The following is a 25,703-nucleotide window of genomic DNA, read 5'->3' on the forward strand; positions in this document are numbered from 1 at the left end:
TGTAAAGCTTTGCAGACCAAGAGTTTTGTTGCACACAGGGTGATCTGTGCTTTTTTCTTCTTGCCTGTGCCCAGTCTCCTCACACATCAGGGCTAGGCTTCCTCAGGCTCTGAGCCCCGCTTGCTGCCTCTCTGGCATGCCGTGTGTTAGCCTGTAGAGCAGTGAGAAGTGCCTCCTGCTTCAGAGCACAATGGGCTTTACTTTGCCCTCTCTGAAAGTATGTGCAAGAGTTGGGAAAGGGTGCCAGGAGTCCCCTTACTTTGGGGCAGGGGGAGTGTTGCCCTTGGGCTATTTCCATCCATAGTAAAACTGTGCTTGAGAAGTGGTCTTAGTATGATATGGCAGCTGCCCATGTCTAAATACTGCTAGTTCCCTGTGTATCCAGGGATAAGTGGATATCTCTAGAAGAAGTAGAGTTTCCTCCCCTTAATTCTCTGCTTATCAGAGTGCCTTGCAGAACCACTGTCCTCCCTCGAACACAGCTACAGCTTTTGTTGCTGCTGTGAGTTTGCACAGTTACAGAGCAATTACTGTGAGGAAGGGTTTTCAGGTGAAGAGGCTGAGGTTTTTGAAGGCAAAGACTGCAGCTAGGCATATGTAGCCGCTTCCCAGCAATGACATGGCTATGTTGTGTGAGACTCAGAGGTCCCTGTCTGACAGATGCTCTGTTTCTTTTCTTCCTGCAGGTGGACCTACAGGTGAGTCCCCTGTCACTGCTGCTGGCTGTTTGTTGGGAGATCTGGGCTGGTGCACCTGGTATGACAACATTGAAGGAGTTGTGTTTGCCTTTGTTCCTTGGCTGATAGCTAGTCACAGTGTACGTTGACAAAGATCAGTGAGGCACCACAGTAAGTGGTTTTAATGCACAGCTATCCATTGACTCTTTCTTTGAAAAGCAGTCCTATCAGGAGGGCTCAGTGGCCTTAAAAGGGGTTGTTAGTTGTTCAGCTTCTGCACTGAGTCTTCAGAGGTGTTAGACGTGGCATCAGTGTTTACCTGATCAGCACTTTGTCCATGCTTCAGTTGTGAGATGGTGCCCCAGTTCTTGGCTGTGTCTAAGCTAGACTCCCTGCAGCTCTCAGGGGATCCAGAGCTACCTTTCTGCTGCTTCCCAGACTTAGGATGAGGTGGGAAGAGAGCCTGTGTCCCTGGAAGTCAGGGGCCTCCTGCAGAGCTCAGGTTCCTTTCTGCCTGGGCATGCTCTGGAGCTGATGCTACAGGTGCTTTCATCTTCCTCAGGCCAGCTGTATTTCTAACATTTTCTTTAGCCAGGAGCCTTTTAGACCTAAGGAAGGGCCCCGAGTGTTAAACCCTGATGTAAGCCCCAGCTTCAGCCCCAGCCTCAGAGGGCTATTTAAAACAGGGAAGGCTTAGCTCCTTTTATCTGGAAAGGGCATATCTTCCACGCTGTTAATACTCAGAACACCTCTTAAACAAAAGTCCCTTTGAATTTGGGCTGCTAAAGAAGTAGTTTGGATGTATGGTCAGGGCAGCACAATTGTGTTCCCAGTTACTGTATTTCTAGCATGGTAACCACGAGGTAAGATGCCACTCTTTCCTGACTTAAATATTTTGGGCTCTATCAGGGTTACAAGTGAATTAAATTTCCTGGCAGAGGCGGGTATGAGCGTGGCCCTAGCACACTGCTGTGCTGCACCCCAGAGGGAACAGTGGCAGCCAGAACTTTAATTTCAGGTTTGTAGTGGTTGCCAAGATCAATACAGAGAGATGGCAAGCCAAGAGCATCTAAGGCATTGGAACTACGGTCAACAAAGTATTGACTGGAACATAAAAACTTTGAATTTAACATAAGGGGCGTGAGGAGGAGTAACCCTGAACTCTTCAGAAGAAAGATTGCTCTATTAGTAAGAAAAATACTGGCAAAGGAAGAGGAATAGCATCTCCACTATGAAGCTGTGGAGTAACATGGCTAAATGTTTTGAGGAACAGCCAAGATCAGAAGGTGACAGTGGTTTTAGCTAGCAGGATTATTTATTTGGCTTGTGTCCTAGGCACTCAGTGGCATTAAAAATCATTTCAGTGTTGCCTGGATCAACACTTTATCCATTCTACTATTGCAGAAAAGTGTCTGCAGAGCAAAACATTTGTAAGAGCCAAGAGTGCCAGGCAGATCAAGGACATATGTGTGGAGTCAGGGCTAGGGATTAGGTTGCTCTTGCAGCACACTCAGATCACAGGCGCTCCGAAAAATCCTCTGCTACCAGATCCCTAGTGCAAAGGACAAGCTGGGGATAAAGTGCATGATACCTATGGGATAGGAGGAGTGTTCTGTCTAGTGAAGAGCAGTGTCTAGAGCAGTTGCTGCCTGCAATCATTTCTGCCAGTATGGAAATGACTCTTGCAGTAGCCACTTTGACAGGAGACACTTCTCCCTAGTCTTTATTGCTGTTCCTTCCTTATTGTTGACAAAGTTGCAAGAAGCCCTGTTCTTTGTCATATTAGTATTGGGCAGGGGTGGTACACAGTGAGAACCACCATGTGCTGGGAGGAGACTGAGTCCTTTGGGCCCTGTTATCTGCTTGTGCTGTAAAGAAATCTGAGCTGTGAAGGTAGGATGTCTATGCCATGCCTGTGAATTCCTCTCAGGCCTTTTGTCCATTTGTTTAGCTGGTGCAGAACACTTTTCTGTTTTGTCCCTTAACAGTACCAGGAAAGCAACAGAAAGTTGCCCCCATCTTTCTTCACCCAACATCAGCCTGTGAACAAGCACCAGGTTTTCCTCGATGAGCGGGAAGTGACTCATGACTTCCACCTGGAGCCTGGTGTCTATGTGATTGTCCCATCCACCCTGGAGCCTCAGAAGGAGTCTGAATTCATCCTGCGTGTCTTCTCCAGGAAACATGTGCTTCAGTAAGATGCTGCTACCCCTCTGCCAGCACCTAATTCTCTGGGATGGTGGGATGATCTGGTATTTCTAGTCTAATGGGGGCAGCATAAAGACTTCAGTCTGCAAAAGGCAGCACAATCTGTTCTGGAGAGGGTGGCTGTGGGTTTCTCTCGCCTTAGGATTCTCAGTGGCTGAAGCACTGCTTTTGGCCTTACCCTTTCAAGAAGTGTTGAGCTAGGCCCACACAAAGGATTCTTGCAGCATGCTCATGTTTGAGACTGTAGAGAAGGACAAGTTTTTGATGCACCATTGGTTTGCCAGGAGGCCCTGCTGGCAATGCTAGGGTGGTTGCTTGTGCAGAAATGATGCTTTGGAGACTTCAGATGCCAGCAGCCCTTGGGGAGCCATATGGATGTGAGGGCTTCCCTTACTGCGGCTGTTACACTAGGGAAAAAACATATGCTGCAACAGCGGATTGGGGCCCCATCTGGGGATGGGGGATGCCACCTGTGATAGACAAACACACAACTCTGGGATATCTCCTTAATGTGTCTGACTTTTTTGCACCTCTAGGGAAATGGGTGGGAACACCAGTTTCACCCTTTCTAAGGTGAGTGAGTATAAGGGAAGTGGGAGGTCTGTGGTTCAGTCTTCAGCTCTGCATGTTGGGTTTTTCCTGGTGCTCTGCCCTAACAGAGAGGCTGAGTGAGAATGTGAGTGCTTGTGTTGTGGCACTTTTGAAAGTCCTAAAGAAAGGACTCTAACGCAGGCAGAGTCCCTTGGACCATGCAGACAGATGCAGTCAAGTGTGGGGGGTGGGCAATTTTATAGACGCCTTTTTTGCCTTTTTGCAAACTTCTTTTAGTGACACCATCTTACTTGCTCTGCAGTCTTTCCTGTCCATGGCTTTTTGGAGACTCCTGGTCCATTCTCCCCACTCCTTTCATGCCTTGAAAGTTTTGAAGACATCATGGGACCTGAGCAGTGCTATATAGGTTATTTTCAAAATAATGGAGCTCAATGGCAGTGCATGCACATCTGCAGTTTGTGCCAGCGAGTTTATAGCATAGTCTGGTCCCCTGACATAAACAGGGGTGGTGTTCTTTCATCTCCTCTATTCTCCTGTATAAAGAAGGACCAAGACCCTTCTCTCTCTTCTTGGCACGGAGCAAGCTCCATCCTTTGTTGTTGCACAGCTTGCTGGATGGGGGGAAATGTTTCTCCCTGTTGAGTCTTATCTGAGTATTTCTTTCCAAGAAATAGAATTTCTGTGAGGTGGGGAGCTGTCTTAGCATAAGTGGGCTGTGTTAGTGATGTGGCATTGATTGCAGTGGTGGGAAGAGGTTTGGAAGGGCAGGGGACAAGAATGCAGTTTTGAGAAAGCATCTTTAGTAACTTGGGTGGTCATATTTTTCTTCCTTATGTTAATGATTTTTTTCTTTTGATATCTTAAAGGAAATTGTTGATAGGTATGAAGGCAAGATTTGGGAGGATTTTTTCACAAAGCATTTTAAACAGGTAAGTGTGTCCATAAGTGTGTCAGAGTAAACTCCTCCAGAGCTACTATGTGGCTCTGTGAAAGCAAAAGCATGTGGATATTCAAGGGAGGTCTGGACAGCAAAGTGCAGGGAACAGAGAGGGGCCTCAGGAGGCTGGGCTGTGTGTACAGCGCTGATTCCGTGCAGCAGATTTGACTTAGCAAATACGGTAGCATTGAGCTAGGCTTATTTCTCTGCACAACAGGATGTGAATGCCTGGAACTTAGTGACACAGGACATTGTGGGTGTGATGGTATCAACAGGCTCAAAAGGTGTTAGCAAACTGATGGGCAGCGGGTCCATAAACAGGTACTAAAGGACTAGACAGGGAGGTGTCCTCTAAGATCCCTTTTCCAGCAGGCGTGGGTGCCAGGGAAACAGGAGAATGGACTGCAAAAGCTGACCTCTCATGTGCTCTCACTAAAAAGTAATCCCTATTGCCTCTACTGGGGACAAAGTGGTGGGCTGTGTGGATCCATCCTACCCTTTAGGGTGTTCTTACACTCACTGGGGAAAGTCGCCTATTGGAGAACAGCCCCTGAAATATTGACACTTGTTTCATGTATCCTTTGTCTGAAAGCTAACTTGCTTTGAGAGGTGAAGTAGATAACAACTGTCTCATCATCTCCTTTTTTCACTCATTTTCCTTGTGAAATGTGATCCTTATTATGAAAGATTATTTTTAGCGAGGTGATGGTGAGCTATGGTGAGGGATGCAAGTGTTCCACCTTTCAGAAAAGGTGGCTGTGTTTATTCAGCAGCATACCCTGTATTTGACAAACACAATTTCACAAAAACACATTTGCACTTTTGATGGCAGTATTTTGATGGAAGCTGTTACAAAAAACAAGCAATGCTTTTACTTTTTGCTTTGCTTTTACTTGTTTAAGATTCTGATTTGGAGAATGGTATGGCTTTCATATGTGGTAGAAATTGCCATGTATTGTGAGGTGCTTGTCCTTTGCAGTCAGGAGGTCCAAGTACCCACAGAAGTGAGCAGTACTGTCACTTCTTAATGCATTACCCTGGCATGCCTCAATGATCTGAAAACAGGCTTTTATTTTTTGAAGAGTGACATTTAAAAAAAATATCTCCAAACAAAAAAATGTCCCAGTTTCTAAAAAAACCTGTAAACTTTAGTATAACAAGGAGGAGGGGAAGTCAATGCTTTGAAAAGTTTGGGGAGGGAGTATTCCAAAGTTTCTTTTGTTTTGTTTGTAAATGATAAAAGGGAAATACTTGAAGCAGGTCTCTTGACAGTGTGCTTGATGGGAGGGATGGTGCTAGGGCTGAAAGGTTAACAGTCTGGATCCTCACTCAGTGTAAATCTGCAGTACAGCATTGATCTGTATGGAGCCCTGAGAACTTAGCTCAGAGCAGACTGCAGCTCTTGCAGGCTGAGAATCTTGTCATATTCAAAGGGAGTCTTTTCTATTGATTTTCACAGTGACTGGAGTGGGGCCAGGAAAGCAGAGAATGAAGATGGGACATGCTGGGAAAACAAAAGAGGGAGAAAAGTGATTTAAGACTTAAAAAAAATAATTTTAAAAATTAAAAATTCTCTTCCATATCACAGAATCCTGAAATAAATGCTGTTCAGCTTCAGAGGATCCTGAATAATATATCTTGGAGAAGTAAGTGCTAAGAAATAAGGTTTCTGTAAAATAAACCCTCCTAGAGAAAAGCCTAAGCTCCTGTATTTGTTTCTTGATTTCTGGGAAGAGAAACTGACTTGAATCTGACTGAACTGACTCTTCTGATGCCATGTTAGATTTCCAGAGAGAAAGAATTTGCTGGGGTGTGAATCAACATGGTAGAAATTTTAGAAGTGAAGCGGTGGAAAAATTAAATATCAAACCAATCACGGTCTCCCTAAAAGACCCAGATCAGCCAATTAGGATAAAACAGTATCCCATCTCTAGAGAAGGATTACAGCCAGAAATTGAGAGTCTTTTAACTGGTATCTCTCCCTTTGAAATGTTATATGGGATGCCTTATGACTTTGGATTATTAGTGAATTTGGATTATTTTTAATTTCACCAATTGAAACAATGAGGGGGAAGAGCAAGCGTAGATACTGTGTGTGGATGCAGACTCTGGATTTGACCTCCAAACCCAGCTTGACCTCAGCCTTGAGAAGCTGTATGCCTGTGCCACCGCCACAGCCTCAGCAGTGCCACTGCTGGAAGGTGTAAAAAGTCAGCCTCATCTGTAGGCAGTTATGTGGTGGAAGGGGTCTTGTCTTTACCTTGATGTGCCTGGTTCTTGCCTGCTATTCCTATTTACTCTTCCCTGCTATGCATGCATAAGGCTGTTCCTTGCACTGTTTGTGTTTGGGAAACAGAATGGAGGTGCGGGTAGCCTGTGTAATTACGCTTGTAAGAAGCAGGCGAGCCCAGAGGTTGTCTCTTTCGTGAGGATTGTGACATCCACTCTGCCAGTGGCAGCCCGGAGCACTCCACAAGCTTATAATTGGTCCCTAGTTATAAATAATGCTACCTGGACAGCAACAAGGTATTGCAGTGGCTCTTTTATCTGAACAATGATAATGAAGTTACAGATACAATGATTATTCCCAGTTTTCCTTCCCAGTTTCTTCACTGGTAACAACTGATGGGCAACACAGAAAATACACTATCCAGCAATTATAGGCAACAAAGACAATGAACAAAGGGCTGATGTGATGCTTTTTCCAGTTAGGCTGTATTTGACATTGTTCCCTTTTCTACAAAAATGGACCAGGATAGCTCTTCTGTCTTTGCAAACTGACCCAGCAGGCCCTGTCTTATCTGTGGGAAGACTATGTTGAACAGTTTTAATTTTTTATAAGTGATCAATTTTAAGACAGACATTTAAAAATTTTACAATACTTGATTCATATTTACTAAACAGGGCTATTACAAGATTAAAACATCTTCACTTTCTGCAGAGAAGGGATTGGTGAGTTATGATTCTGTCCCTTGCTCAGTGGAAGTCTACAGACAATCTATAATCATGATTTGCAGTGAGATTAGAGTCTATTTCTGCTACTCTTCATGTAACTTATGTATGAACCAGGAATGGTTCATCAGTGCTTTGATGCAGGATCATGTTTTCAGTGATGCCTGTATTTTTAATTATATTAACAGACCTAGCAGTGTGTCTGTGAAAGAGCGCGAGAGAGATGCTTAGCACAAGGGTTTCAATTAATCTGCAGTGCTGCTCCCCAAAGCTCTTCAGGTCAAGTGACTTTGCTCAAGGTCATGCAGTAAATTCTGTTTGGGATTACAGCTTTGGATGTCCTTTTCCTTCCATTTTCTCTAATAGCTTGAGATAGTGCACCATATTTCATTCCATATTACATGCCTGCAGGGAGCTCATATTGGATTTTCTGAGACTAGTAGAATCCATCCTGTTGCCTCATATTTTTATCATCATAAATGATACGTCTTCTCAAGTGGGTATAAAGTTTCACAAAGGCTTTGAGGCCTGAGCCCTCTTAAGTGAGGGGAAATTTTGAGACTTCATTTTTCTGAGAGATGTTCAATGACTCCTGAAAACAATATTTTTTTTCCTTCTCTCTCCAGACTTCCAGAGTTTTCGCCTGAGTTTCAGTCTGGATGCCTGCCAGGGTATCTTGGCACTCCTGGATGTATCCTTGGCATGAGTGATACTTCTGACTCATACAGTACTTCACTGGAGCATTATTTCTTCGGGCAGACTGGGTGTTACTGTGATTTCTTTACCACCAGGACATGGACTTTCTTATTGAACTTCTCACCCTCCATAACAACAGTTCAGCTGTGACAGAATGGAATTGGTTTGGGAAAGAGTTGTGGTTTGGGAAAGAGTTGATTCCTGCTGCCTCTGAAATCAGCAGCCAGATTCCCATTGACTTTAGTGGGAGGAGGATCAAGCCTATAGATAGGCCTGTGGTCTAAGAAATCATTATTCTCCTATTACAATTGTTTGAATGCTGGAGTGGCTATGTTAGTTTGTTGTTTGGAGTGGCTAGTAGTTTGTTAGGGGTTTGTTTGTTTTGTTTTATGTAATGGGTGCTCTCTGACATTTAATTGAGATCTTCTGACCTTAATTCACCCATGAAGCTGAACGCCTCTGGCACACTGAGTATCCAGGAATTCAGAGTCCTGTGGAAAAGGCTGCTTTTCTATTCGGTATAAAAATAAATTCTGTGTCCCCTTGCAATATCTCCCTGCTCACAATCCCTTTGGTGTCATCTGTTGGGTTTTGGTGTTTTTTTTTTTTTGTTGTTTAAATATTTTATCTCCCTCACCCCCCAGGAAGTTTTCCAGAAAAGAGACACTAGTGGATCAGGAAAGCTTGGCCTTGTGGAACTGCATGCAGCTGTACAGGAGACAGGTGAGCCCACAGCAGATCTTGACAAGTCTCATCCTCTTTGTCGTAAAGCTCAGGGCTGGGAAACATCTTGGGAATTGTAGGTGAAGCCCAGGAGGGAGTGGAAAACATCACAGGCTGCATGGTCTTAGCCATCTCTGCTTCCCTCTTTAGCTGGGTAAACACATCTGAAAATTATTTGGCTGTGGGATGGGCTACTTAATCTTTGCCCCAGTGTGGTCTCATATTGATAGTTCTCTGAAACAGAAGTGCCTATTTTAGACCCAGTTTTTAAATCCCTTCCTGTTCGTTGCTAATTTAATTTTAAAAGACTGTGGGGGGTGTGGATACATGCAGGAGGCCAGATCTAGCTCATAGTAAATTGCTGCCTCTGCTGAAGACGACAGCTCAGGGACTGAACCTTAAAGTGTGGGACTTGCACAGAGGTAAAACTGGTTGCCTGAAGCTTGATTTAGAAATGGAAGACAATACATGTAGGTCCAAATACTGGACCAAGCTCTGTTGCTGTTACTGGGCTTTGAGCGGGGGCTGGTGCTCAGTCTTTTAGCTTATTTTGCATGTTAACAGCTTAAATATCACTCCTCTTTTTGGTGTGTGTTCACCCAATTCATCTGGTCAGTGAAAGCACAGTGAGAAACCCAGGCCGACCTCTGCTAAAGCAAACTTAAAATCCCAGGCCATGAACAGAAAATGCTTTTATTCCTTGCAAATGCTGCCTGACATTGGGACTGATGCTTTCTGTATGAGCTTCCTCTGGATTTTCTTTTTCCATCTCCTTTACTACCCTCTTGTGGGGTATTGCTCTTAAACACAGCTGCTATTATTATCCTCATACCCCATAAGCAAAGGATGTCCATGTGTATTTTATTCCAGCTCTGGCAGGACTGAGTATAGGGGGTCAGATCTGAACACATTTAAGTCTGGAGGAGATTTTTCCATATAGTGGTCTGGTCTGCCTAATATTTGATTATCTTAGGGGAGGTTTGAAAAACCAAACTGTTGGAGAACGGCTGAAGGCCACTTGGTTGTGCATGCTCACAGCTGCGTGGACACCCATAGCACATGCAACTGTGTACAGCTGGAAGATGCCATCTCAATCTGTTTGTTTGTTTGTTTGTTTTTTCTTCCCCTCTCCTTTTATGAAGGCATTTCGCTCAGCAATGAAGTCTGTAATTTGATGGCAATCAGATATGGTGACCCTGACTTACAGATCAGCTTTGAGAGCTTTGTGTGCTTCATGCTTCGAGTGGAGATCATGGGAGGTGAGGCTGGCGTTACGTGGCTGGCCGGGCAAGCTGGGCTGCCCAGCCAAGCTCTGTCTGGCCCTTCTGATGCTGCTCCAGCTGGCAGTGGCAAGGTCAAAACTAGGATTGGGTTTCTGAATAGACCAAGAGTAATCAATTGTAAAGCAAGGGACAGATATAGAAGAAATCAAGCACTCTACCTTTCTACCAGTCACTTTTCTACAGACATCCAGGCTGTACATATCAAAGTGATTTAGGTCCCTGCAGGTTTGCACTTCTGTAGGAAGAGGTAGGTAAAGTCCAGGTAGAGACTGTTCATTTTCCAGGAAGAGGAGAGCCTTGGAATATACATTTGGTGGGACTGCTGATAACTCAGTCTGTGAGCTTGTCATGTAGATGCTTCACACGTGTCTCTAAACTGTGGTGGGTGAGGCTGGGATGACCTACATTTCAAGGTGTCACAGCTGGATGGACAGGCAGTAACATGCCTGACTTTGTTCAGCTGCTCCCTGTGTTCCGGCCCTCAGGGATCTTCCAGTGACAGAACAGAGAAGCTCACATGCACTTGTGAATAGCCTACAAACTCTCCCATTGAGGTTTTACCTGAGACAGAATGTCTTGGCTGGTGTTGCTCTCATGGCTATCAAGTTAATGCTGCTCCTTTACTTTCGCAGAGGCCTTTCGCAACTTAACACAAGATGGCAAAGGCATATATCTCCGGGAATCCGAGGTAAAGCCCATTCCCTGACTGTCAAATGCAGGTTCCCTCTTTGCAAGTGGCACTGCATGTTTTGTTCTGTAGCATTAAAAAAGGTATCTTTACCTGATCACTGCCAGAGTAGGTTACTGAAGCCAAGGAGCTTCAGGCTTCTAAGTCTTCTCCTTTGTTATGGCTTCTGCTCCTTCTGGAGACAGAATGTCCAACGCCCCATAGTCCAGTTCAATTGTGAATATTGCAGAGCTCTCACAGGGATGGATGAGTTCAACCAACTTTCTCCATTAATTTCCAGTGGATGATGATGATGACGCTGTATTCCTGAAGCAACGTTGTACTGGAGGGGACACCCAGGCCTGTACCAGGAGGAGGAAGGCTGCTTTCTCTCAACTTCCTCTGCGTGCTGGACTCTCTGGGCTCAGCCCCGCAATTTACCTCGTATGAAAGGTCTTCCCCCAGAGCAGATTTGACCTAATAATCACAGACTTGGTGAACTGAAGTCTTGCCAATTAATGCATTTATGATGAGTCCTATTTCACTTCAGACAGCCCTTCTGGAGAAGAGACTGCTAATCACTACGAGTGCACAGTGTGACACTGTGCAGTGCAGTGGCTGAGTTGTTTGGGTCACCTACTTAATGCTGATGTTTCACTGCTATAGGATGGCATACATTGTGGTAGTGCCCAGAGGCTGTGCTTGATGATGGGTCTCTTGAGCTTGGGAGAGAAACATCCCCTGCCCTGCGTGGCTTGTCATCTAATAGAGGAAATCCCAGTTCTGCAGCTGCTAGGCCCATGGTAGAGGGCAGGAGTCTGTCGTGGCAAAGAAGGGCTGGGGACTCTCAGAATGAATGCTTTTCCCTAGCCATGACTTGGAAAGGTGATTTGCAAGCATTCAAACCATCTCTTTTTTTTTTTTTTTATAAGTCAGTATAGCCTTATTGAAGTTGATTTGACCAAGCAATGAGCTGGGCCTCCATCTCTTTGTTGTGGATGGAGGCTGTGATGTCTGAATACATCTTTCAGAAAGGCAGTGGGTTTTCTCTGCAGATTGAAAAGTACAGTGCAGTGAGCAGTAAACTGATACATATTGTCTTAAAGTCACTGGAGATTGGCAGCGAATAGATGTTCTCTGTAGCATGATACAGGAGCAGTCTGGTAAAACATTTGGATATTTGCCAGTTACATTTTATAAAGCAGGATGAGAGAGAGAGAGTGTGTATGTGCGTGTGTGTGCTTTTAAATGATGCAGGCACATGTAGGTTGTAGCTAATTAAATAGTAGAAACTGGGTGCATAGCTGTGAAGAGCATTAGAGAACACATTATGAGTGGGGCTATTCACATCAAACTCTGTGCTAGAGTTACTTGATGCATCTGTCTGTAGGATCCATTTATTTATTTGGGCTGGAAATTTCCATGGTAAATGCCTGTTACAGGTTGATGCTTTGATTGGGATTTTTGATTTTGTGGTTTCTTTTTGGATTTAGGCTTTGGTGGGGGGTTTTTTGCATTCCTGTGGACAGCACAGTTGTGGCTTTTTTCCAGTGCACAGCCTAGTCTGGGCACTGAATGAAACTGCTCCAATGGGAATGAACATATGATGAAAGACCATACTCTAATGCTTTTGTATGAAGGAGTTATATTCAACTGGCATAGTCAGCCTTCCCTCTGGCTTTTTGTGACTTTTTAGTGCTTAATCTCATAAATATCCTTTCAGAGTGCTCTGAGATCCAGGGATGAGGTAGATTGTAGATAAGAATGTAAACACAAGCAAAAGACTAAGCTCAGGTAAGTGCTTACCACTGCATTGAAGCCTGTGCAACAGCACACGCATATTTAGAGAGGAACCCCATCGTGTATAAGTGTTCCAGTCAGGAGGCATTAAACAGTAAAAACAACAGTATGCACTTTATTCCCCAGAACAGCCTGTTTCTAAACAGTATCATTTTCATACTGTTTTTATGAGAAAACTGTTAGAACCAGATAAATAGATAGCTGGGTTTGTACTTGTTTATTACAGATGATATATCTATCTTCTGTTGTGAGTGGCCTGCTGTGGTGTCACTGGAGCCACAGGGTCCGGATCTGCAAAGCAGAGCAGGTTAGAGGGAGCAGGGACGTGCAGGGCCCTAAGCAGTGGTGGTGCAGCATTGCTGTCCTGCTGGGCTCCAGAAGAGGCTCAGTTAGCAGCTCCGTCACAAAGCATGTGCCCTCTCCCAACTGTCATGCCTCTGTTTCCTTTTGTGACTCACAGCTGAACACGATGATGCAAACTAAATTAGCCTGATTTAATTTGCACTCAGCTCAGTGGGGGATGTTATAAACACTGATTTACCATGTGCAGGAGCAGCACTGGAAGAGCTGAAAAGGTTGATTGAGAGAGCGTAGGTCTTGCTTTTTCAGCACGCTCTGATAAAGGTGGTCACTGTCACCCACAGGGGTGGCCAGGGGCGTCTGTGTGAGTGCAGTGTTCACAGCAGGACTATGTTGGACATGATGGGGTGAAAATCTGTTGGTCCTGACTGGATTTAGTGCACAATGTGTGTGATCAGCTGAGCAAGGATCATTTGAGGCTAGGAGTATGCTGGACATAGCTCTGCCACAGGTCATGTGCGGAACTGTGGTGCAGGGCACCCCAAACTGCGGTTCATTTTAATGTCGTACACATTTTTTCTATCAGATTTTGTACTTATTTACTTCACACCTCTTTAATGCAGAGCAATGTAATTGCAGGGAGATTATTTTGCTATTGATTACTTGATCCAGGAAAGAAACAGGATTCATCCATGCTATGAATCACTAAGCATTTGCAGCAATAAACTTTATTGAGCCATGTGACTTGCTGTTAGAGAATTGTAAAGAAAGCTCTACTGGAATGATTATACCAAACCATGTACAATTCAAACTGAATTATCTGGCTCACAATAAAATGTTTTTGGCAAGGGCATCTACTCGGACACTGTGAGGCTTTTATATTGCTAACTGAATAACGTTTTCAGGGCAATTTTGAAGATATATTATTCCTTATTTACAATGTGCATTGTGGAAAAAAAAATGGTTTAAAAGGCTGTTGAAGGATGCATTTGTTTGTAACCACAGCATTTATAGAGATGCTGAGCTTTGCAGTGGGTGGTATTGCTCTAGCAGAAATGAAAGAAAAGTGGGGCTGCGGCTTGAGACTAGTATTGCTAATAAAGGTCCTTTTTGGAAAAAGCAGGTGCAACTAACAAGAGTAGCAAATAATGGCTGCAGTATGAAGAGAAGCTGGATGATGAGGTATACTGTAAAAGTAAGACTGAGATGAAATTGAAAGGAACGAATGAACCCTTTGCAAACCCTTTGCTTACTGCCGCAAGATACATGCGCGTAACTGGAAGTACGTCTTGTTTCCTGGATATAGCTGGTGCACACTTGTAGTGTGCAGTCAGGGTACAGCAGGTAGCTGTCAGCCTCGCTGCGTGCATTCTGTGTGGTCGGGGCTTCTGTCCAGATGGCAACAGGACAGGCTCGACTCTTGAGCTTAACAGAATTCAAAAATAGGCAAAGACTTGCAGGAACAGCAAGCATGGCTGGAGCGGTCATGGCCTCAGTGAAGAGCTGTGGCAGAGACCTGACATCTGGCTTCAGGTAAAAGGGGAAGAGCTGTCCTCTAGGGACAAATTACCCCAAGGCAAATCACCCCCAAGATCTTGCCCTTGGACAACTAGGGATACCGCCTTTCGAGAGGTTCCAAGCTGGTCCAGGTTCGAGATCGAGTGTTTCTGCCTATCTGTGTATTTCTTTCTGGGCAATCAGTTAAAATTGGAAGGTCTACACGTTGTTGAGGCACTGTGGTGTAGTTCTCTGCCTGAGGTCACATCTGTGCTTTTTCACTAGTTTTACAGTGGGGCCAACAAGACTCCTGCCTTACCTGAAAGCATGTCCTTTGCTGGGAGGTGTTCTATCCAGGTAAGTGGCTACTGCACAAAACACCATCGTAGCTGGCCAAGCTGTGCCAGTAGGCTTTGACCATACGACGAGATGCTCTGCTTAGAAAGAATAATGGTGCTTTGTTTTTAATTATTAAGCAGTATATGTAATCCTAACTCCATGACCCACAAAAGGGACCTCTAAAGGGCAAGTTGTCATTGCGCCAGAGCCATGAAAATGAGAACTTTGAAGCTTTTGAAAGGAAAAGCCTGTTTCCCGTGGCAGGCAGTGTCCAAAGGCAGGCTGGCTGCTGAGCAGAGTGGGTGTGAGGTGTCCCAGTAGCGCAGACCTTTGTGCAGGGCACTGATGGGAATGAAGAGACACCATGGAGTCAAAGTCAATGCCAGACCCAGGTGTCCATCAGGCCTTGTTCACCCCCTCCCTGGTCCTGCAACTCCACTGGGAGACTCTGTTAAACCAATGGGATTTAAAAAATTTCCAAACCTTAACTCTTTTTTTTCAGGCCAATGTTTCAAGCTTTCTGCCCAAACGTGGAGAGCTGTGGACACGCCTTTCTTTGATGTTAGTCCTGCTGGACTCTGGCTGAATGCAACCCTGTGCCCCAGTGTGGAAGACGGGTGAAAAGCTGGGGTTTCCCCACAGGTATGCTGTTTACAGCCAGATTCAGAGAAGTTAAGGGCAGAAATCCTTCGTCATTTACAGTGCCACAGTGCTGAGGGGAGGAAGATCAGGTCCACAGGGTGCTGGGTGCTGTGTGATACAAAGAGCAGGATTTGCAGTCTACTTAAAAAAGTACTTCTGCAGTGCTCGGGGCAGGGTGAGTAATCTGTCTATGTTCAGCCTGGGACTCTGTAGTCAGGACTTGAGCTGAACCTCAGTTTCCTGCAGCTCAGCCCACCAGCTCCCCTTCCCTTTGCATAGCAGAGCGTTGCTGCCCTATAACCCCCATACCACTGTGAGCCAGATTTTTCCTATAAGCAACACTTCTTTCTCGCTGGTACCTAAGAGCCCAAGTTATGAACCCATCCCAAGGTTTGGGGCTTGGCAAGAAGCCAGTGATCACTGGGTAGTTCTGCTGCACCTTGCTATCTGCACACAGGCCCCCACACAAACCCACGCACACTATGTCACCTTAAAAATAGTTGCAATGCTGTGCTGAAAAAGAAGGGAAAAAAGATGATCTTTATGGTGGTTTTTTTTTTCTCCCCTGCTCAGAGAGCAGCTCCTTGCAGAATGAAATGCTAACAAGTGCCTTCTCCTTTCCTTCCTGCTGTGTCTTACACTGGATTAGACCTGAAAAGCAGTATCACCAAGCTTGAAGTTCAATTTATCAGTGCAGTCAGGATTGATTTGTTACACTACCTATTCTGGGGAAATGAATGTCTCCGTCGCACTCCCTTCCAATGCAGGCAGACCTTTGTTTTGCTCAGATCAGCTATGTAATGTAGGAAGCTGACGTTCCACAGATAAAGGAAAAAACCTACAAAATCCTCACTAATTCTACCCAGCCTGGCAGTGCTGGAGGCTGATGTCACTTGCAAAACACCTGCCGGGCATTATGGTGGCTGCAGATACTGGGCAGAAAAAGTGCTCTCTGCCTGGGCTTATCTCCTACTTTTTTTTGTTGTTGTTGAAGAACTGGTAAAAAGTGCCATAGAAAATTATTCTTGGGAGAATTACACATCCCCTTTATCACTTTCAGTGTTATAGCTGGATGGTCAAGTTGGTCCTTGGAGCTCAGAGTCATAGTAACTTGGTCATAGTAACATAGGACTTTGCTCCTGCTTTTGTGGAGAAAAATTTTCACTTGTAATCTAGCCCAAGTGATCTCCATTAAGAAAACATGCAATTAAAACATCCAGTTTTCTCCTGAAGCCCATCTTGATGGAATATTGACAGTGAACCATGTACAAATGCGGGAATTACATTTTCAGATTCAAAAGACCCAGGATGTGGATTGCTATGAAGAGTCATATTTTAAAAGACCCATTCCTTTTTTCTAACAGGTCATGTATGCATCTTATGTGGAGGGAAGGGTTAACAGCCAAGCACCCTGCAGAAACATGTGGAGATCCTCACGCTCCTGCAAACGTGGCTACAAGAAGGAAGTCTATAGCTGGTGCTCATTAAGTGAGACGAAAGAGGTAGTTGCTCTAAAGTGGCTTTTTTTCCTCAGGTGAAAGCAGGATTTCTTTCTTTCAAATACGCTGCAGCTAGACATAAACCACTTATTGCTTGAAAGCAGCTCTGCACTGCCGAGGAGCTAGAGCTCATGAGTGAGAAATTGGGTCTTAAGCAACCCTGACCCGGGTGCTTTCAGCCTGGCTGCTGGCAGCAGCAATGCTGTTTTTTGCCTGGGTGGAGGCTGCAGAAGACTCCTGCCTCTGCAGCCAAACGCTGCGTTTCCAGAGGATGTGAGGAGAGGAGTTATGTCTGAGATAGCCTTATTACCACTGTCCCTCCCTTCCCGCTGCCCCCTTCCAAACCAAAGCGTTAGCTAGGAATGCCACTCCGGGAATTGGGGCCATGCCTACCCTGCAAATCTCTAGATCCAGCCCCCTGTTAACATGTTTCCTCTAAAAATGGAGCAGGTGATGCAGCAGAGCACACAGTGAGTGCTCCCCTTCCAGAAAAAGGGTCATGGAAATGGCCACAAGGCATTTTGGATGCAGTGAATATCTTGAAGGGCTGCACATCTTTGGCTATGAGATTTCATGTTGCCCCTTCTCTGTAACTTGGGTGTTTATTGTCATTTATTGTGTTTCCTTTTAAAAGGAAAAAGAAAACAAACTCAACACCACACACTCTTCCTACCTGCTCCTTAATCTTACACACACAAGGGTCACAACCCTAGTCCTAAAAACTGTCTCCTACTCTTAGGGCATGGGTGCACATGTACCAACAGGTTAAAACTGAAGGGCTGAGATGTTCCCCCTGACTAGCACTAGCTCCGGTTGTTCATTAGCTCTGGCTCTGCAGGCTGATGTCTGAAGTCATACAGGAGCTGGCTCCTGTCAGCCCATGTGTCCCTGCACTGGGATCTGACTGTATCCATGAGAGTGGTGGGACAGACCACTGGAGTTCTTACTTTAACTTGGAGTTATGCTTGTCACAGACCCCTTTTCTGAGACCCAGGAGCTGCCTGTGCTGAGCACATCTGTGGTAGCCAACTTCTACCACCATTGTGCTACCTGCCTTTTGGAGATACTGAGGAAATGTTGGTGTGGTCTTAAGGTGCTCATCCTCAGGGGCTGCAGGGAATCGTGGCTCCCGGCCTCCCAGTGCTCATCGGGCACATACAGACCACAGAAATAACCCTGAGCATCTCCAAAGTAGTTTGATATGAAGGGCTTGTGATTTTTGAACAGCTGAGATGAGCATTTCTGGGAACTCAGTTTCCACTTCAGCCTGCCCTTCTGCTTGTGCAGGGCAGAGTGTGGAAGCAAGGCTTGGGCACTTCACAGCCCCCACTGTCCGGATCAATATTTTCCAATGTGCAGAAGTTTCCAAGATTTAAACCGCTGAGTTTTGCAGAACTTTAATTGTATCAAATGTTAAAAAAAGAAAGGGACACTTTATCAAACTAACACATAGCTAACCACATAAAGAACTTAGGGGATGAATTAACAGAAAATAATTCATATACTGCAAGAATAAATTGCTGAGTCCAGCAGAAGGAACCTCTGCTTTTTTTTCTTTTTTTTAATGGTGCACAGCTACTTGGAAATATAAAATTGCAGGAGAAATTTGGTGGAAGTCCTTGTGGGGGTACCGTTCCTTAACACTGCTCTTTAAGTTATGTAAAATGTCACAATGAATTTGAAGAACATAAAAGACCTTGTATCAACTCCAACCACCTGAAACAGCTGAAGCAAACTGAGAAGTCCCCATCGCCTTACTGAATGAAGGTGCCAAAACCTGAGCTACAAACACAGCTGTCACTGGGGAGCTTAATGTGACAGGAAATCAAGCCCTTCCTGCTGTGAGGCAGACATTCTTTTCTCAAATTATTTAAAGCAACTAGAGGCAACAGATCCTCAGGTGGCCCACGCTGTTGCACATGCATTAACATATTAGCATCAGCTGAGAGTGTTTCTCCTCAATGACTTGGCATATAGAATCATAGAATCGTTTGGGTTGGAAGGGACCTTTGAAGGTCATCCAGTCCAACACCCCTGCAACGAGCAGGGACAGCTTGAACTAGATCAGGTTGCTCAGAGCCCCATCCAAACCAGCCTTGAATGTTTCCAGGGATGGGACATCTGCCACCTCTCTGGGCAACCTGTTCCAGTAAAAACATTGTAAAAGATATCTTTCTTATATCTAGTCTAAATTTACCCTCTTTTGGTTTAAAGCCATTACCCCTTGTCCTATTGCAACAGGCCCTGCTAAAAAGTTTGCCTCCAGCTTTCTTATGAGACCCCTCTAAGTACTGAAAGGCCACTATAAGGTCTCCCCAGAGCCTTCTCTTCTCCAGGCTGAACAACCCCAACTCTCTCAGCCTGTCTTCACAGAAGAACTGTTCATCCCTCTGATCATTCTTGTGGCCTCCTGTGGACCCGCTCCAACAGGTCCATGTCTTTCCTGTGCCGAGGACCCCAGAGCTGAAGGCAGCCTCCAGGTGGGGTCTCACAAGAGCAGAGGGGGAGAAGCACCTCCCTCGACCTGCTGGCTGCACTTCTTCAGTGCAGCCCAGGATATGGTTGGCAATAGAAGAAGAGCTGCCTATAGTTAGCAGGGTCTTGAGGGCAAAGCTTAGTGAGAAGGTCTCCTGATCTTTGGTAAAGTTGCTTTTCTAAGAGGCTGTGCTGGATGCTTGTGCCCTTCCCTGCCTGAGTCCAGGAGCTGAGCTAGCTGTTTTGCAGGGGTGAGTGGCAGGGTGGAGGTCCTGCAGCATCAGCTAAGGCTGCCTCTCTGCTTTTTGTGTTAAGTCAGTGTTTCTCCCTTGCTGAGTAACCCTGGGTTTGGGATTGCTGCAGTGGGGGATGTGGCTGTCCTGATGTTAATAGGAGCTGGTTGCAATGGGATACAACCCCTTTTGTATTGCTTAGGTAGCACAAATGGTGGAAGGTGGGCACACAGTGTCTCCATCAGTAGCCCAGCTCTTTGGAGGCTGCAAGGCTGTGCAAGCCTGCTCTGACATATTATTGCCCCCCAAAACCGAGGATATTCCTGGCTGCTTCTGGACTGTGCAGACAGAGCCAGCCTGGGACCTGAGCCTCCCCTTGCATCCAGCACATGGAGGAAGAAAATGAAAGGATCCATCCTCCCAAGTCAGGCTTTTTGTACAGCTCTTCAAACTAGAAACTGCTCCTCTTTTTCCTGGCACTAGGCTCAGCTTGCTTAATCTTAACAAAGATTAAAAGCTTGAATTCCTGTAAAGGTACTTTAATGGCAGCCAAAACAGGCTCCCTGGAGATTAACTATCCCCTGGAATGAGGGGAGTTTGAGCCTTAGCAAAATGGACTGGTGAGAAAAACATAGCCAGTTGTGCAAAGATGAATTTGACAAAGGTGGGCAGAGCACACTGAAGCCATAAGATGCTTGGTTAAGTGTTAGCTTTTATGTATAGCTGAGTTCTAGGTCTTTAGACGAGACTTAATCTTTTCTATAAACAAATAACACATTCATTTACATGAATAATCCACATTTCTTATGCAAATCATTTCCCTGCTGCTGTTTCTACTGAGAATAATATTCAGTATAATTACCACATTTATTTAGTGAATCTATTTGCACAGGGTGGCTCTTTGTCCATGAATACTCTTCACCAGAGAGGCCCAAAGAGCAACAGGGGAGCCCAAGCTGCCAGTCATGTGCACCCTCCACTTTCTATTTTTGTTCCAAGAAAGCATTCTGGGACCATTTGAGATGTCTCGGCAAGAGCAGAAGGATGTCAGCATCCTGCCTCTGTCCCAGGGAGAGCACCTGCTGCTAATGGAAGGCAGCTCTCCCCTGCTTGCTAGCCTGCTGTTTGAGCTGGAGCTAACTATAATGAGGCAAGGCACTCTGAATAATAACTTTCCTTTGGGTATAAGGCTACATTAATTTTTTGTGTGTTTAAGTTGGTAATTGCCATAGAGTTTTGAAAATCTTCCAGGTTTTACCGCTCTTAATTATGTTCTCATGCATATACATTGTCTGCTCGTGCGCTCATTACTGTGAGGAGATCAGCACCCGAAACGTTGGAGCGGTTTCCTCCAATTATCTCCCATATGCAGAATTTCTGTGAAATACCTCTCCTGCATGGGATAGCCCGAGCTGTTTGAAGCACATCTTGCTGTCCAGAGCACATTTTGCTCTGTGCAGTTAAACCAAGATGCGGTTTTTTTACCCTCCTGTGTCTCACCTGGGTTGCTCCTACCTGGGATGTCCCCTTGCTTGTAGCACCAGTTGTTGAAATGCTCATTCAGGGGAAGTTATTATGGTGTCCTAATGGAAAACAGTTCAACTTTCCAGGACCCTGATTGCCTTTTTACCTGCTCTGTTTGCATCTATTGATCGTTCAGGTTCAACAAGAGCCTCTGGGACTAACAAATTCTAACAGGTTTGAATGCATTAATGAGGTGCTATGTGGGGAAGGAAAAATAATGCTGTTGGGCTTCTAACTTGCTCAATAACAGCAAAACGAATGTGTGCAATTAAATATTACTTTGTTTTCTAAACAGCAGCCTTGAGATTTTGTCATGCTAGTGGGGAAATCAAGCTGATGCTTTGCTTTCTAACCAACAGCAATGATTTGGTGATGGAAAAGATGTTAATCCACCTGAGCACATTCACAGTAGAATAATGTTCCCTTGTAGGCAGGCAAGATTTGTAGCACCGTGAGTGTTTTCATGTGGGAGATCACAGTGGATCCCACGAAAAGGTCGACATGGAGCAAATGTAGACCTTGCTGTTATATACTCTTTGTGTGGAGTAACTGCTTGCTTTTAACTATTTTCCAAGGAAATGCAGGGTTAGTTGTTAGCCCCTTGGGGCTTTTCTGCTGAGAGCAGAAATTGCCTGATCAAATATAAATCACTCTGTCTTCATACTTAAAGTGTTGGATTGTATACGGAAGAAATGTCTATTCCTAGACGCTTCACCTAAATAATGGGATTGAAATCTTAAGAAGTTAGGTGGTGTATGGTTTGCTCTCTTCAGTTTTTGGATCCCTCAGGGGAGGGGAGGGATGAACAGTCAAGAATGTTTTTTATGAAGAATTTTCTAAGTGGAAGACGAGGGCAAAACTTTTCATCCAGCTGTGAAAACGCTCCTTCCCACAAAATGCCTGGTGCAATATTACATATTGCCAGCTGTGTTAATAGATGCCTAAATCCCAGTTGGCATCAGGCCACGCTTACATATCACAGAAGTAGAGATTTGGCTCTGAAGGTTGCTTAACACCTGCACACAAAAGGACAGAGGCATTAAAGGTGTTTTAAGGACAAAGCTTTATTTTGCCTAATGTGTTCTCTCACCCACCACCTGACTTGTTCTTTATTCTGTTGAGTGTCACCTGTCCAAACCCCAGTTATGGGCCTGAATGTGTCTAAGGGATATAGTCCTGCAGCTGGGTGACAGGACTGATTTAGCATATTCAGAGTAACAAAATGGTTTGGTCTGAACTCTGGCAGAGTTCTCTGCTTTCTTGGAGATGGATGGGGAGGGGGTGTGCACACGCATGCGTGCACACAGGAATGCATCTCCTTGGGTAGAGCTGAGCTGAGCTTCCCCTGTAGATTTACGGCAGCTCTGGGGTCCCCTGGTTGCCTGCCAGAGCTGTTCTGAGGACTGCAAGGTGCCCAGGACCTTCCAGGCTCAGGTGCTGTGGGTAAAGATTCATCTGCCCTGGGCTGTGTTTGCTTATTGATCGTTTGCTGCCACTTGGCCCATAAAGCTATCTGCTGCCTCTTGCCTCAAATGCTCCTCTGTGGCCTTTTGCTGTGGCTGCCGCTGGTTGCTGATGCAGTGACCTGGAGCTAGGCAGCTTCCTCCTGGCCAAAACACTGGAAAAACAGGCGGTGGGTTCAGCAGCCATTGCTTATACGTGGGCTTTTCCCAGAAAATGCCTGTGTTGGGGAGCATTAGGAGAGACTATCAACCACCACAGACACCTGGAGACAGACAGGACCCAGAAGACTTAAGTCTGTTGTGGCAATAAACTACCCAAAAGCAGGGCTGGTCAAAAGCAGTCAGTGAACGGTACTGAAGGTGGCCACAGTGGAGCACTGCCCAAGGGATCTGTTCTTGTGCTCCCTAATGTGTAGCCCAGCAGTGCATCTCACTTCAAATCTCCTATTACTCTGGCTCTTGTTCCCACACCTGCTTGTACTGGCACTGCTGGGCACCTGGAAACTTTGGGAGCTAGTAAAAAGGCTGCGTCTGATCCAGAAAAACCTATGATCCAGCATATGGAGACAAAGACTGGGGAGAATGTGAATTAAACACAAGTGCAAGTGGGTGGCCACTTGATTGCAGTTGCTAAAAATGCAAGATGTAATACCTTGTGGTGGGCAAGAATTCCTCCCAACCTCCTCCAGTTTTACTATGGAGAAGTTTTTGCATTTGCCCTGATGCTGAGGGAGCTCAGCACTGCCTCATCCACGGGGGGCACACAAGCTAGGCTGAACGTGGGAAGCCTGACTTGTTGGAACTGCAGGCGAATGCCTGGATGTGTGCTGGTGCCCATCTACTCAGGGAACAGCTTGTGTTCCTGCAGCTGACTTGATGAGAACTTCAATTAACAAATGCTATTAAAGTAGCTCTCCTCTTTTTTTTTTTTTCTTTTTTCTTTTTTTTTTTTTTTTAATGCATCACATTTCCTGACAGCTTAAACCTTTAATTAACTGGAGATGCCATCATGGAAAGTTTGCTAGAAAAGAATGCTTGTGGTTTAATTAAAAAGAAAAAAAAATCCTTTACAGTTACTGAAAAAGATCTGCTTGCATCTCCAATAGTGGCAAAAAGCCTGCAGGAATTCCTCCGTTTCCCTTTCTGATTGCAGCAGTAGGTGAGGAGGTGCAGAGAGATATCATTCCCAAGTGGAGCAGGTGAGTACTTCACAGCTTCATGTCTGACCTTTGTTTAGGCTGCAGATGTAGGACAAGCTACAGCTCTGCTATCTCAGGGAGGGAAAAGAGAGAGCCAACTACAAAGCTTTACTTTTTTCAAGAACTTTAACTTACAGTTCTCCTGGTATTAGGCCAGAGCTGTCTCTAACATTTGTGGTTTTCTCTGAGGGCACCCAGGGAGACCGTAACCACTCATCTTTTTTTTGGCTGTCATCACAGCACAAAAGCAAAGGCAGAGCTTACCTGCCACAAAAATGTGGGATAATGTTCACGGTATCTTCAACAGCCTTTGTGGAAGCTGCTTTTTGACATCATAGGGGACTGCCTGAGGCGGCAGAGAGTCCTTGCTACTGTTCACAACCCTGCGGGCTGTGTGTGCTGGCAGCTGTGGCTAGGAGCCACCAGCTTGGTACACACTTGCAGCCTTGCAGTAATAATGCCACCGGACCAAGGCACGATGGTGACAAGTGCTGCAGAGCTGGTGGATCCCCATCGCAAAGCAAACACCTCTCCTTGCTCCTGTGCAAAGGACTTGCTGGCTTCTTCCCTTCTTCTGCCCACGTTGACCGGATTAAGAACAGACCAAGTGACCTGGAGGCTTTTGGAACAGCTGCAGATCCTAAAAGGTATTTTTGTTCCCATATCAAATATAAACCTGGAAGAGTCACTGACCATCTGAAGCACAGCTCCACCCCTAGACGAGTGGCAAATGGTTTCTGAGTCACTGGGGCTGTCGGCGTGGTGCCTGGGCCAGGGCCGTGTGTTGGCTTGCTCTGCTGGAGGCCCCGCACCCAGGCGGGCACCTCAGCTGCTGGGTGACAAGGGACAGCTGGGCTCCTTGTGAAATATGCAGATGCTCAGCACCGGCCAAAACAGCTATGTGGGAGCAGTCTGATGTGCTCTCCCCCCTCTCCTGGCCCTCTCCTCAGCCTGGTTAAATCCAGTAAGCGCAGCACACCCTCTTCCAGGGGTGGGAGAAAAACTTCTTTCCCCAAGCCCGGAGCAGGGAGCACGAGGGTCCTGTTGACCACTGAATGAAATCCATCTCCCTGTGTGACCGTGTGTTACCATGCTGACCCTTTCACATGCTGATCTCTTATTTCTGCAAACAAACGTTCGTTCTGATATATCTGCTACCACAAGCAGCACCTCTTTGTGGGGAAGGTGTGCTGCCATAACCAGCGGTGAGAGCTGGGCTGTACCAGACCCCCCCAGCAGCGGGGCTCCATGTCCTAGGAGGCCCTTATCAGCCAGAGCTCGGTGGGGTTGCTCCATCTTACAATAACCTGTGATGTTCAGCCGACACTCCTCACCGTTGCAGGCCGGGGGTAGGTTTTGATCCTTTCCTCTGATCGCTTCTTGAGTGTATCTGTTTGAGCCCCTTTCAATTTTCCCAGATCCAACTGCAAACTATTTGTCATCCTTTTGGAAAAGAAACACGGGTTTTTAGCCTGCAGATGGGACCTCAGATCTGAACTGAACTCCAACCCAGGAGTAAAAACCGCACTGAAGCAGCGCCCAGCTAGTTTCAAGACCCGGTGGGATGAAATTGCCTTGAAATGTGCTTTATAGATGCCCTTGAAATAAATAGCGAGGACAGCTGCTTTGCCCACTGCCCTTTCCTTAAAGGCAGGACCCTGCAGGGCCATCACCTGAGGCTGCAGTTGTGGAGTCCCCCTTCCACTCAGAACGATGTCCTTTGTCTGCTCTCACGGAGCCATCGCCTCTGTCAGCCCCGCCGTGCCCACGCCACCGCACGCTAAAGGCCCGTGTCCCGGGCTGTTTGTTCCTGGCGGTACTGCTGGCCTTCAACATTGCTCTCCTGGAAACAAGTAGTATGTTATGGACCTCACTCGTGAAGCAGCCGAGATTGGCAGATGAAAAATTAGAAAAATGGGGAAGATAGGGGTATCAATAATACAACAGACGATTTTTTTATTGCCACGGTTTTAATGGAATTGCAGTAGAATTTGTATGCAAGTCTCTGAAAGTCCATGACTTCAAACAACTCTGAAC

The 25,703-nt window shown here is 45.7% G+C and overlaps 1 protein-coding gene across 1 annotated transcript in view; it reads left to right on the plus strand.

Annotated features, from left to right (window-relative positions):
• Window positions 1-13,690, plus strand: part of CAPN14 (calpain 14) — an 89,387-nt gene extending 75,697 nt beyond the window's left edge. The window contains exons 14-24 of the mRNA XM_037405134.1: window positions 687-698; window positions 2,666-2,871; window positions 3,422-3,458; window positions 4,304-4,366; window positions 5,963-6,020; window positions 7,953-8,017; window positions 8,472-8,540; window positions 8,667-8,745; window positions 9,888-10,004; window positions 10,661-10,716; window positions 10,997-13,690. Of these exons, the coding sequence (XP_037261031.1) occupies window positions 687-698; window positions 2,666-2,871; window positions 3,422-3,458; window positions 4,304-4,366; window positions 5,963-6,020; window positions 7,953-8,017; window positions 8,472-8,540; window positions 8,667-8,745; window positions 9,888-10,004; window positions 10,661-10,716; window positions 10,997-11,026 (792 nt within the window). The 3' untranslated portion in view covers window positions 11,027-13,690. The remainder of the gene's footprint in view (window positions 1-686; window positions 699-2,665; window positions 2,872-3,421; window positions 3,459-4,303; window positions 4,367-5,962; window positions 6,021-7,952; window positions 8,018-8,471; window positions 8,541-8,666; window positions 8,746-9,887; window positions 10,005-10,660; window positions 10,717-10,996) is intronic.
• Window positions 13,691-25,703: the final 12,013 nt, after the last annotated feature.

This window comes from Falco rusticolus, chromosome 12 (assembly GCF_015220075.1).
Source record: "Falco rusticolus isolate bFalRus1 chromosome 12, bFalRus1.pri, whole genome shotgun sequence".
Lineage (NCBI taxonomy): Eukaryota > Metazoa > Chordata > Aves > Falconiformes > Falconidae > Falco > Falco rusticolus.